Source organism: Oncorhynchus mykiss, chromosome 6 (genome assembly GCF_013265735.2).
Source record: "Oncorhynchus mykiss isolate Arlee chromosome 6, USDA_OmykA_1.1, whole genome shotgun sequence".
In the NCBI taxonomy this organism is placed as follows: Eukaryota; Metazoa; Chordata; class Actinopteri; order Salmoniformes; family Salmonidae; genus Oncorhynchus; species Oncorhynchus mykiss.
In genome coordinates this window covers 94,681,863-94,695,854 of record NC_048570.1, presented here as the reverse complement: position 1 = coordinate 94,695,854, position 13,992 = coordinate 94,681,863, and the positions used below count along the sequence as shown (strand labels likewise).

At 43.2% G+C, this 13,992-nt stretch overlaps 1 protein-coding gene across 2 annotated transcripts in view; it reads left to right on the top strand.

Annotated features, from left to right (window-relative positions):
- Nucleotides 1–13,992, top strand: part of LOC110499808 (calcium and integrin-binding family member 2) — a 44,648-nt gene continuing 30,656 nt past the window's right edge. For both annotated transcript variants that reach the window (XR_005052354.1, XM_036981642.1), the window contains exons 1-2: nucleotides 1–342; nucleotides 1,056–1,090. Coding sequence is in view for 1 of the 2 variants with exons in the window: in XM_036981642.1 (XP_036837537.1) it covers nucleotides 292–342; nucleotides 1,056–1,090 (86 nt within the window). In the remaining variant the exon portion in view is untranslated. The remainder of the gene's footprint in view (nucleotides 343–1,055; nucleotides 1,091–13,992) is intronic.

The following is a 13,992-nucleotide window of genomic DNA, read 5'->3' as shown; positions in this document are numbered from 1 at the left end:
CAGAGTCAGTGGTACCCTACCTATCCTCGCCACGCTGCCGCTCCAAGGATGCAGGGAAAGGAATATATTTTGTCTTTTTCGTCACACCTCTTTACAAAATCACCTGTTCTTTGAGATTTTGCATTTCTAATCAACGCGTTTTTGTTCGTTAAATCCACGTTGGGTTTTTATGAATGAAATCTTTCACAAGATAATGCGACGATGTCGTCTTTAAATGACTGAAACAGAAATAAGCACGTCACGAACGTCCAATGTAATGTATCTGTGTGATGGGGAAAATACTCAACCAGGATGGGTAATAAGCAAACGATATTTACTGATGAACAGTTCGAGGCATATCAGGTAAAATGTGTTCAAAATATTTTTTCCTTCATCTCATTTAGGCTACTTAATTTCCATATTGTCATATCAAATACATGTAACATTCAACAATCATTTTTTGTGTGTGGATTAAGTAGTTTAGATAGGCCAATTTATGTTTATTAATCCATATTTTTAATCGAAAACCTCAGGAAATTAATCCGGCATGATGAATTGCAAATGACCATAATGAAAATAAGTTTATTTTCAGGCAAATGTATCTTTCTCTTACACACGGATCATTTTCCGTGCGCTATGGTTGTTTATTGTTGGGTGGTTGAGAGAAGTCCCAGGTAGGTGGACTACTGGCTATATACTGTACAATTTCATCCCAAACGGCACCCTATTCCCTATTACCAGAACCCTCATCAAAAGTAGTGCGCTGTATATGAAATAGGGTGTCAATTTGCCAGCGCACGCTAAATTATCGCTGAGGTGTACAGGTTTGGTTACCACCAAACAAAGGAATAAATGAGCTCGTTTCATAATAACGCCACGTAAAAGCTTTGATTTGTGGTAAACCCCATTGAGCATGGAGTACCTCATCTAAACACTCCCAGGGTTTAGTGCCCAATGGTTGGCATCAAATGAGAGCTGCTGCCACACCGCCCAATCATTTAAACCTACTATCTTTGTTCTGCTAGGCTAGTCTGTTCATTCAAACGGGATTTTAACGTTCCTTTGTCTCTTTCCAGGACTGCACATTCTTCACGCGCAAAGAAATCCTACAGTAAGTTTATTTTCTACAGTACACGTGCTTTACCATCCGTATGTTAACTCAATGGATCGGAGACAGTTAATTGCACTTCCCTTTATTAACACGTGACGACTATGGACTGAGGCTGCAATGGCTACTTACCCCAGTGAGCACAATACTGTTGAAAAATACGTAGTGTCTCGTGCTCATAGGGATTATTGTCACACAGCACAGGAGGTTGGTGGCACCTTAAATGGGGAGGACGGGCTTGTGGTAATAACTGGAGCGGAATCAGTGGAATGGTATCAAACACATGGTTTCCATGGTTTCCAGGTCATTGATGCCATTCCATTCGCTTCATTCCGGCCCATATTATAAGCAGGTTTTCCCCTCAGCAGTCTCTGTGTAACTAGTCCAGTACAGAATTTAGAATTCACAAACTAAGAATGGGTTAAAGCACTTCCTCCATTGGAAACCAAGCCCAGCCAGCAGCTGCAATCTTCATGAGTTTAACCAAGCCCAGCCAGCAGCTGCAATCTTCATTAGATTAACCAAGCCCAGCCAGCAGCTGCAATCTTCATTAGATTAACCAAGCCCAGCCAGCAGCTGCAATCTTCATTAGATTAACCAAGCCCAGCCAGCAGCTGCAATCTTCATGAGTTTAACCAAGCCCAGCCAGCAGCTGCAATCTTCATTAGATTAACCAAGCCCAGCCAGCAGCTGCAATCTTCATTAGATTAACCAAGCCCAGCCAGCAGCTGCAATCTTCATTAGATTAACCAAGCCCAGCCAGCAGCTGCAATCTTCATGAGTTTAACCAAGCCCAGCCAGCAGCTGCAATCTTCATGAGTTTAACCAAGCCCAGCCAGCAGCTGCAACTTCATGAAATTAAGGTTAACATCTCACCTTTCTGGTAAAAATATAGCTGTTTTTAAGCTAATTTCCTGAAATTCTACACATTTAGCCTTGGCTTTATGCCATGTGTCTGAAACCTGTGTCACATGAAGCAATTTGGACGCAATTTCTGTTGGCCGATGCAAGTTACAAAAGACGTCATCAACTTTTCTGAAACACAAACCTGTCGTACATCACATCATGTTTTCATAAATGATTTGTTTATCCAAATGTTTAGTAATTGTAACCACATCAATATAGACAGCTCGTTGTCTATTTGCCAACCATGTTTTTGATGTATTTGATACCATTGATGATGAGCTGAGTTTAGCTAGTTTAGCTAGTTTAGCTAGCTAGCTAGTGCTGTTCATGTTAAACCATTCACTGTTGAAGTCGGACGTTTACATACACTTAGGTTGGAGTCATTAACTCGTTTTTCAACCACTCCACAAATATCTTGTTAACAAACTGTAGTTTTGGCAAGTCGGTTAGGACATCTACTTCGTGCATGACACAAGTAATTTTTTTCAACAATTGTTTACAGACAGATTATTTCACTTATAATTCACTGTATCACAATTCCAGTGGGTCAGAAGTTTACATACACTAAGTTGACTGTGGCTTTAAACAGCTTGGAAAATTCCAGAAAATGATGTCATGGCTTTAGAAGCTTGTGATAGGCTAATTGACATCATTTGAGTCAATTGGAGGTGTACCTGTGGATGTATTTCAAGGCCTACCTTCAAACTCAGTGCCTCTTTGCTTGACGTCATGGGAAAATCAAAAGAAATCAGCCAAGACCTCAGAAAAAAAATTGTAGATCTCCACAAGTCAGGTTCATTCTTGGTAGCAATTTCCAAATGCCTGAAGGTACCACGTTCATCTGTACAAACAATAGTACGCAAGTATAAACACCATGGGACCACGCAGCCATCATACCGCTCAGGAAGGAGACGCGTTCTGTCTCCTAGAGATGAACGTACTTTGGTGCGAAAAGTGCAAATCAATCCCAGAACAACAGCAAAGGATCTTATGAAGATAATGGAGGAAGCAGGTACAAAAGTATCTATATCCACAGTAAAACAAGTCCTATATCGACATAACCTGGAAGGCCGCTCAGCAAGGAAGAAGCCACTGCTCCAAAACCGCCATAAAAAAGCCAGACTTCGGTTTGCAACTGCACATGGGGACAAAGATCGTACTTTTTGGAGAAATGTCCTCTGGTCTGATGAAACCAATAGGGAACTGATTGGTCATAATGACCATCGTCATGTTTGGAGGAAAAAGGGGGAGGCTTGCAAGCCGAAGAACACCATCCCAACCGTGAAGCACTTGGGAGGTAGCGTCATGTTGTGGGGGTGCTTTGCTGCAGGAGGGACTGGTGAACTTCACAAAATAGATGGCATCATGAGGGAGGAAAATTATGTGGATATATTGAAGCAACATCTCAAGACATCAGTCAGGAAGTTAAAGCTTGGTCTCAAATGTGTCTTCCAAATGGACAATGACCCCAAGCATACTTCCAAAGTTGTGTCAAAATGGCTTAAGGCCAACAAAGTCAAGGTATTGTAGTGGCCATCACAAAGACCTGACCTCAACCCTATAGAAAATTTGTGGGCAGATCTGAAAAAGCGTGTGCGAGCAAGGAGGCCTACAAACCTGACTCAGTTACACCAGCTCTGTCAGGAGGAATGGGCCAAAATTCACCCAAATTATTGTGGGAAGCTTGTGGAAGGCTACCCGAAACGCTTGACATAACAATTTAAAGGCAGTGCTACCAAATACTAATTGAGTGTATGTAATATTCTGATCCACTGGGAATGTGATGAAAGAAATAAAAGCTGAAATAAATCATTCTCTCTGGGCGTGAGTCGGGGTGGGCAGTCTATGTTTGTTTTTCTATGTTGATTTTTGAGTTTGGCCTGGTATGGTTGTCAAATCAGAGGCAGGTGTCGTTAGTTGTCTCTGATTGAGAATCATACTTAGGTAGCCTTTTCCCACCTGTGTTTTGTGGGTGTTTATTTATTTTTCCATTTCAGTGTTTGCACCATTCGGGACGGTTTCTGTTTTCATTTTGATTCTCTTGTTATTTTGTATTTTGTATTAATTAAAATAAATAATTAAATCATTATGGATACATATCACGCTGCATTTTGATCCGATCCTTGCTACTCCTCGTCAGAAGAAGAGGACAAGAATCGTTACGGAGATAGAAGCTGTTGTTCAGTCTCTCGGTCCCAGTTTTGATGCACCGAGGATTTTTTAAAATTTATTTAATCTATTTTAGAATAAGGCTGTAAAGTAATTTTTTTGGGGGGGGGAAAAGGTCAAGGGGTCTGACTACTTTTCAAATGCAGCGTATATCATATTTTTTGTAGTAAATAATTTCAGCGGGCACTACCCGTTCTTCTCTTCTCTGCCACCTACATTTGGGCTTTCAGCTAACTCCTAGTCCCCAGTCCACACTGCCTTGCCTGTGGGCTTTCAGCTAACTCCTAGTCTCCAGTCCACACTGCCTTGTCTGTGGGCTTTCAGCTAACTCCTAGTCTCCAGTCCACACTGCCTTGTCTGTGGGCTTTCAGCTAACTCCTAGTCTCCAGTCCACACTGCCTTGTCTGTGGGCTTTCAGCTAACTCCTAGTCTCCAGTCCACACTGCCTTGTCTGTGGGCATTCAGCTAACTCCTAGTCTCCAGTCCACACTGCCTTGTCTGTGGGCTTTCAGCTAACTCCTAGTCTCCAGTCCACACTGCCTTGTCTGTGGGCTTTCAGCTAACTCCTAGTCTCCAGTCCACACTGCCTTGTCTGTGGGCTTTCAGCTAACTCCTAGTCTCCAGTCCACACTGCCTTGTCTGTGGGCTTTCAGCTAACTCCTAGTCTCCAGTCCACACTGCCTTGCCTGTGGGCTTTCAGCTAACTCCTAGTCTCCAGTCCACACTGCCTTGTCTGTGGGCTTTCAGCTAACTCCTAGTCTCCAGTCCACACTGCCTTGTCTGTGGGCTTTCAGCTAACTCCTAGTCTCCAGTCCACACTGCCTTGTCTGTGGGCTTTCAGCTAACTCCTAGTCTCCAGTCCACACTGCCTTGCCTGTGGGCTTTCAGCTAACTCCTAGTCTCCAGTCCACACGGCCTTACCTGTGGGCTTTCAGCTAACTCCTAGTCCCCAGTCCACACTGCCTTGTCTGTGGGCTTTCAGCTAACTCCTAGTCCCCAGTCCACACTGCCTTGTCTGTGGGCTTTCAGCTAACTCCTAGTCTCCAGTCCACACGGCCTTACCTGTGGGCTTTCAGCTAACTCCTAGTCCCCAGTCCACACTGCCTTGTCTGTGGGCTTTCAGCTAACTCCTAGTCTCCAGTCCACACTGCCTTGTCTGTGGGCTTTCAGCTAACTCCTAGTCTCCAGTCCACACTGCCTTGTCTGTGGGCTTTCAGCTAACTCCTAGTCTCCAGTCCACACTGCCTTGTCTGTGGGCTTTCAGCTAACTCCTAGTCTCCAGTCCACACTGCCTTGTCTGTGGGCTTTCAGCTAACTCCTAGTCCCCAGTCCACACTGCCTTGTCTGTGGGCTTTCAGCTAACTCCTAGTCTCCAGTCCACACTGCCTTGTCTGTGGGCTTTCAGCTAACTCCTAGTCCCCAGTCCACACTGCCTTGTCTGTGGGCTTTCAGCTAACTCCTAGTCTCCAGTCCACACTGCCTTGTCTGTGGGCTTTCAGCTAACTCCTAGTCTCCAGTCCACACTGCCTTGTCTGTGGGCTTTCAGCTAACTCCTAGTCTCCAGTCCACACTGCCTTGTCTGTGGGCATTCAGCTAACTCCTAGTCTCCAGTCCACACTGCCTTGTCTGTGGGCTTTCAGCTAACTCCTAGTCTCCAGTCCACACTGCCTTGCCTGTGGGCTTTCAGCTAGCTCCTAGTCTCCAGTCCACACTGCCTTGTCTGTGGGCTTTCAGCTAACTCCTAGTCTCCAGTCCACACTGCCTTGCCTGTGGGCTTTCAGCTAACTCCTAGTCTCCAGTCCACACTGCCTTATCTGTGGGCTTTCAGCTAACTCCTAGTCTCCAGTCCACACTGCCTTGCCTGTGGGCTTTCAGCTAACTCCTAGTCTCCAGTCCACACTGCCTTGTCTGTGGGCTTTCAGCTAACTCCTAGTCTCCAGTCCACACTGCCTTGTCTGTGGGCTTTCAGCTAACTCCTAGTCTCCAGTCCACACTGCCTTGCCTGTGGGCATTCAGCTAACTCCTAGTCTCCAGTCCACACTGCGTTGCCTGTAACTTGGAGCGTCTCCAAAGAAAGTTCATCTCTGTCTCTCTCTCTGTCTCCCTCCCTCCCTCTCTCCCGCTCTGTCTCCCTCTCTCCCGCCCTCTCCCCCACCCTCTCTCCCTCCCTCTCTGTCTCCCGCCCACCCTCTCTCCCTCCCTCACGCCCACCCTCTCTCCCTCCCTCCCGCCCACCCTCTCTCCCGCTCTGTCTCCCTCCCTCCCTCTCTCCCGCTCTGTCTCCCTCTCCCCCGCCCTCTCCCCCACCCTCTCTCCCTCCCTCTCTGTCTCCCACCCACCCTCTCTCCCTCCCTCCCTCCCTCTCCCTTGTTCTCTCTTTTTTGCTGGCCTCAGTATTCTAAAGCAATGAAATTCCTGAAGGGTTGCTAGTGCCCTTCCAGAATGACTTATGGTAGGAAATCGCTCCCCGCTTACAATTAAAAACCTGTAGGAGCTTGTTTTTTTTTTGTGTGTTTGTTTTTTTTTAAAACCAATGGCCATTTGTTTTCTTGAAATATACTGTAGGTCAGGGCCTCTTCAATAATCCTCTGAAGTTGCAAAGCTGCATCGGCAACATTAAAATGACGTATTGGATGTAGATTCCTATTAACACACACTTATTGTCTTTTGATGCGTTGTAGATGACCAATGTGTAGTGTAGTGCAGGCCGTTTGCTGATAGCTGCAGACTCTTTCGCTATACTCCTCCGTACTCTCTCCTTGTTATTCAGACTGATACATCTGTCTATAATATTCTGTACTCTCTCCTTGTTAATCAGACTGATACATCTGTCTATAATACTCTCTCCTTGTTATTCAGACTGATACATCTGTCTATAATACTCTCTCCTTGTTAATCAGACTGATACATGTGTCTATAATATTATGTACTCTCTCCTTGTTATTCAGACTGATACATCTGTCTATAATACTCTCTCCTTGTTAATCAGACTGATACATGTGTCTATAATATTCTGTACTCTCTCCTTGTTATTCAGACTGATACATCTGTCTATAATATTCTCTCCTTGTTATTCAGACTGGTACGTCTGTCTATAATATTCTGTACTCTCTCCTTGTTATTCAGACTGATACATCTGTCTATAATATTCTGTACTCTCTCCTTGTTAATCAGACTGATACATCTGTCTATAATACTCTCTCCTTGTTATTCAGACTGGTACATCTGTCTATAATACTCTCTCCTTGTTAATCAGACTGATACATGTGTCTATAATATTCTGTACTCTCTCCTTGTTATTCAGACTGATACATCTGTCTATAATATTCTGTACTCTCTCCTTGTTAATCAGACTGGTACATCTGTCTATAATATTCTGTACTCTCTCCTTGTTATTCAGACTGGTACATCTGTCTATAATACTCTGTACTCCTTGTTAATCAGACTGATACATCTGTCTATAATATTCTGTACTCTCTCCTTGTTAATCAGACTGATACATCTGTCTATAATACTCTCTCCTTGTTAATCAGACTGATACATCTGTCTATAATACTCTGTACTCCTTGTTAATCAGACTGATACATCTGTCTATAATACTCTGTACTCCTTGTTAATCAGACTGATACATCTGTCTATAATACTCTGTACTCCTTGTTAATCAGACTGATACATCTGTCTATAATATTCTGTACTCTCTCCTTGTTATTCAGACTGATACATCTGTCTATAATACTCTCTCCTTGTTATTCAGACTGATACATCTGTCTATAATATTCTGTACACTCTCCTTGTTATTCAGACTGGTACATCTGTCTATAATATTCTGTACTCTCTCCTTGTTAATCAGACTGGTACATCTGTCTATAATATTCTGTACTCTCTCCTTGTTAATCAGACTGATATATCTGTCTATAATATTCTGTACTATCTCCTTGTTAATCAGACTGGTACATCTGTCTATAATACTCTGTACTCTCTCCTTGTTAATCAGACTGATACATCTGTCTATAATACTCTGTACTCCTTGTTAATCAGACTGATACATCTGTCTATAATACTCTGTACTCCTTGTTAATCAGACTGATACATCTGTCTATACTACTCTCTCCTTGTTAATCAGACTGGTACATCTGTCTATAATACTCTGTACTCTCTCCTTGTTAATCAGACTGATACATCTGTCTATAATACTCTGTACTCCTTGTTAATCAGACTGATACATCTGTCTATAATACTCTGTACTCCTTGTTAATCAGACTGATACATCTGTCTATACTACTCTCTCCTTGTTAATCAGACTGGTACATCTGTCTATAATACTCTGTACTCTCTCCTTGTTAATCAGACTGGTACATCTGTCTATAATACTCTGTACTCTCTCCTTGTTAATCAGACTGATACATCTGTCTATAATACTCTGTACTCCTTGTTAATCAGACTGATACATCTGTCTATAATATTCTGTACTCTCTCCTTGTTAATCAGACTGATACATCTGTCTATAATACTCTCTCCTTGTTAATCAGACTGATACATCTGTCTATAATACTCTGTACTCCTTGTTAATCAGACTGATACATCTGTCTATAATACTCTGTACTCCTTGTTAATCAGACTGATACATCTGTCTATAATACTCTGTACTCCTTGTTAATCAGACTGATACATCTGTCTATAATATTCTGTACTCTCTCCTTGTTATTCAGACTGATACATCTGTCTATAATACTCTCTCCTTGTTATTCAGACTGATACATCTGTCTATAATATTCTGTACTCTCTCCTTGTTAATCAGACTGATATATCTGTCTATAATATTCTGTACTATCTCCTTGTTAATCAGACTGGTACATCTGTCTATAATACTCTGTACTCTCTCCTTGTTAATCAGACTGATACATCTGTCTATAATACTCTGTACTCCTTGTTAATCAGACTGATACATCTGTCTATAATACTCTGTACTCCTTGTTAATCAGACTGATACATCTGTCTATAATATTCTGTACTCTCTCCTTGTTATTCAGACTGATACATCTGTCTATAATACTCTCTCCTTGTTATTCAGACTGGTACATCTGTCTATAATATTCTGTACTCTCTCCTTGTTAATCAGACTGATATATCTGTCTATAATATTCTGTACTATCTCCTTGTTAATCAGACTGGTACATCTGTCTATAATACTCTGTACTCTCTCCTTGTTAATCAGACTGATACATCTGTCTATAATACTCTGTACTCCTTGTTAATCAGACTGATACATCTGTCTATAATACTCTGTACTCCTTGTTAATCAGACTGATACATCTGTCTATACTACTCTCTCCTTGTTAATCAGACTGGTACATCTGTCTATAATACTCTGTACTCTCTCCTTGTTAATCAGACTGATACATCTGTCTATAATACTCTGTACTCCTTGTTAATCAGACTGATACATCTGTCTATAATACTCTGTACTCCTTGTTAATCAGACTGATACATCTGTCTATACTACTCTCTCCTTGTTAATCAGACTGGTACATCTGTCTATAATACTCTGTACTCTCTCCTTGTTAATCAGACTGGTACATCTGTCTATAATACTCTGTACTCTCTCCTTGTTAATCAGACTGATACATCTGTCTATAATACTCTGTACTCCTTGTTAATCAGACTGATACATCTGTCTATAATATTCTGTACTCTCTCCTTGTTAATCAGACTGATACATCTGTCTATAATACTCTCTCCTTGTTAATCAGACTGATACATCTGTCTATAATACTCTGTACTCCTTGTTAATCAGACTGATACATCTGTCTATAATACTCTGTACTCCTTGTTAATCAGACTGATACATCTGTCTATAATACTCTGTACTCCTTGTTAATCAGACTGATACATCTGTCTATAATATTCTGTACTCTCTCCTTGTTATTCAGACTGATACATCTGTCTATAATACTCTCTCCTTGTTATTCAGACTGATACATCTGTCTATAATATTCTGTACTCTCTCCTTGTTATTCAGACTGGTACATCTGTCTATAATATTCTGTACTCTCTCCTTGTTAATCAGACTGGTACATCTGTCTATAATATTCTGTACTCTCTCCTTGTTAATCAGACTGATATATCTGTCTATAATATTCTGTACTATCTCCTTGTTAATCAGACTGGTACATCTGTCTATAATACTCTGTACTCTCTCCTTGTTAATCAGACTGATACATCTGTCTATAATACTCTGTACTCCTTGTTAATCAGACTGATACATCTGTCTATAATACTCTGTACTCCTTGTTAATCAGACTGATACATCTGTCTATACTACTCTCTCCTTGTTAATCAGACTGGTACATCTGTCTATAATACTCTGTACTCTCTCCTTGTTAATCAGACTGGTACATCTGTCTATAATATTCTGTACTCTCTCCTTGTTAATCAGACTGGTACATCTGTCTATAATATTCTGTACTCTCCTTGTTAATCAGACTGATACATCTGTCTATAATACTCTGTACTCCTTGTTAATCAGACTGATACATCTGTCTATAAACTCTCTCCTTGTTATTCAGACTGATACATCTGTCTATAATACTCTCTCCTTGTTAATCAGACTGGTACATCTGTCTATAATATTCTGTACTCTCCTTGTTAATCAGACTGATACATCTGTCTATAATACTCTCTCCTTGTTAATCAGACTGGTACATCTGTCTATAATATTCTGTACTCTCCTTGTTAATCAGACTGATACATCTGTCTATAATACTCTCTCCTTGTTAATCAGACTGGTACATCTGTCTATAATATTCTGTACTCTCCTTGTTAATCAGACTGATACATCTGTCTATAATACTCTCTCCTTGTTATTCAGACTGATACATCTGTCTATAATACTCTCTCCTTGTTATTCAGACTGATACATCTGTCTATAATATTCTGTTCTCTCTCCTTGTTATTCAGACTGATACATCTGTCTATAGTACTCTGTACTCTCATTCATCCTTTCAAGTTCATGAAGTGAGCATGACGTTCCTATCCAATAGTCAGTTGATTCTTTTAACCAGGCATCCCATAATAAGGATGGTTTACTCTCAACAACACCCTCCTCCTTCCACTGATTCTGATTTCTGGCTCTGATAACACACCTCTCGGTTCTGCTATGGTGGACCCTTCCAGAATTTATGGAGTGGACTTTTTTGATTCTTGGTGCTTAAGGTGTGGAGTAATCTCAACATTTTTTTTGTCGACTCCACACCTCTCGGTTCTGCTTCTCGCCTCATAGTGCTTTAAGTAACTGAATTTGAATGTGTGTTCCAACTAAGGTATCAAGTAAACAGTAGAGATGACCTATCCGTGAGTCAATTCAATTGCCTCCATGTGTCCCATAATAGTTAATCTAATTTAAAACAACCTCCTCCTTGATTCCACTTTCTCCATGATCTGATTTCCCGGTGTGATAACAGTTGGTGCACCTCGGTTCCTCTGGACGTTGTTGTTCTTTAAACTGAGAGCCACTTCCTGTCTTTTATACCAGGACAGGATGTACCTCACCTCAACATCCTGTCTGTTATACCAGGACAGGATGTACCTCACCTCAACATCCTGTCTGTTATACCAGGACAGGATGTACCTCACCTCAACATCCTGTCTGTTATACCAGGACAGGATGTACCTCACCTTAACATCCTGTCTGTTATACCAGGACAGGATGTACCTCATCTCAACATCCTGTCTGTTATACCAGGACAGGATGTACCTCACCTCAACATCCTGTCTGTTATACCAGGACAGGATGTACCTCACCTCAACCCTGTCTGTTATACCAGGACAGGATGTACCTCACCTCAACATCCTGTATTTTATACCAGGACAGGATGTACCTCACCTCAACATCATATCTGTTATACCAGGACAGGATGTACCTCACCTCAACATCCTGTCTGTTATACCAGGACAGGATGTACCTCACCTCAACATCCTGTCTGTTATACCAGGACAGGATGTACCTCACCTTAACTTCCTTTCTGTTATACCAGGACAGGATGTACCTCACCTCAACATCCTGTCTGTTATACCAGGACAGGATGTACCTCACCTCAACATCCTGTCTGTTATACCAGGACAGGATGTACCTCACCTCAACATAGTTCATTCAGACCAGAGGTTCTACTGAGCCTGGTTTTCAGAGGTATGACGCACACACTGTCTCCAAGATGGATGGCTGCAATCGCCAGCGATGTGCCACAAATGACCCAATAAAACGGCAGCACACCAAGCTGTAGTGTGAATCATGAGGAGAGGAGGGGCACCTGGCCGCCCGGCTGCTAAGCAATATATGGATGGGATTTACTAAGTCATTAGTAGTGGGGCTAGCTCTCTCTCGCTCTCTCCCTCCTCTCTCTCACTGTCTCTCTCTCTCTCTCCCCCTCCTCTCTCTCTCTCTGTCTCTCTCCCTCTCTCTATCTGTTTCTCACTGTCTCTCTCTCTCTTCTCTCTCTCTCTCCTCTCTCTCTCTCTCCTCTCTCTGTCTCTCTTCTCTCTCTCTCTCCTCTCTCTCCTCTCTCTCTCCTCTCTCCTCTCTCCTCTCTCTGTCTCTCTTCTCTCTCTCTCTCCTCTCTCGCCTCTCTCTCGCCTCTCTCTCTCTCTCTTCTCTCTCTCTCCTCTCTCTCTCTCCTCTCTCTCTCTCTCCTCTCTCTGTCTCTTCTCTCTCTCTCCTCTCTCTCCTCTCTCTTCTCTCTCTCTCTCTCTCCTCTCTCTCCTCTCTCTCTCTCCTCTCTCTCTCTTCTCTCTCTCTGCAGGCTGGCTGTGTGGGGTAATGGTGTTAGAGCTATAAAGGGAGGTTTTATTTGTGAGCTGATGGATTTGTTATAAGGATCTGTTTCAGTAATGTTGGTAATCAAAGGCACAAAGTCATGATGAGATGACATAGTAGGGTGACAGTGGAGGAGGAGTTCCAGACTCCAGGCCCGGCGCCACAACCAATCAGTTGGACAGGGCATTTCATTTCCATGGGGAGGAGGAGTTCCAGACTCCAGGCCCGGCGCCACAACCAATCAGTTGGACAGGGCATTTCATTTCCATGGGGAGGAGGAGTTCCAGACTCCAGGCCCGGCGCCACAACCAATCAGTTGGACGGGGCATTTCATTTCCATGGGGAGGAGGAGTTCCAGACTCCAGGCCCGGCGCCACAACCAATCAGTTGGACGGGGCATTTCATTTCCATGGGGAGGAGGAGTTCCAGACTCCAGGGCCGGCGCCACAACCAATCAGTTGGACGGGGCATTTCATTTCCATGGGGAGGAGGAGTTCCAGACTCCAGGGCCGGCGCCACAACCAATCAGTTGGACGGGGCATTTCATTTCCATGGGGAGGAGGAGTTCCAGACTCCAGGGCCGGCGCCACAACCAATCAGTTGGACGGGGCATTTCATTTCCATGGGGAGGAGGAGTTCCAGACTCCAGGGCCGGCGCCACAACCAATCAGTTGGACGGGGCATTTCATTTCCATGGGGAGGAGGAGTTCCAGACTCCAGGGCCGGCGCCACAACCAATCAGTTGGACGGGGCATTTCATTTCCATGGGGAGGAGGAGTTCCAGACTCCAGGGCCGGCGCCACAACCAATCAGTTGGACGGGGCATTTCATTTCCATGGGGAGGAGGAGTTCCAGACTCCAGGGCCGGCGCCACAACCAATCAGTTGGACGGGGCATTTCATTTCCATGGGGAGGAGGAGTTCCAGACTCCAGGGCCGGCGCCACAACCAATCAGTTGGACGGGGCATTTCATTTCCATGGGGAGGAGGAGTTCCAGACACCAGGGCCGGCGCCACAACCA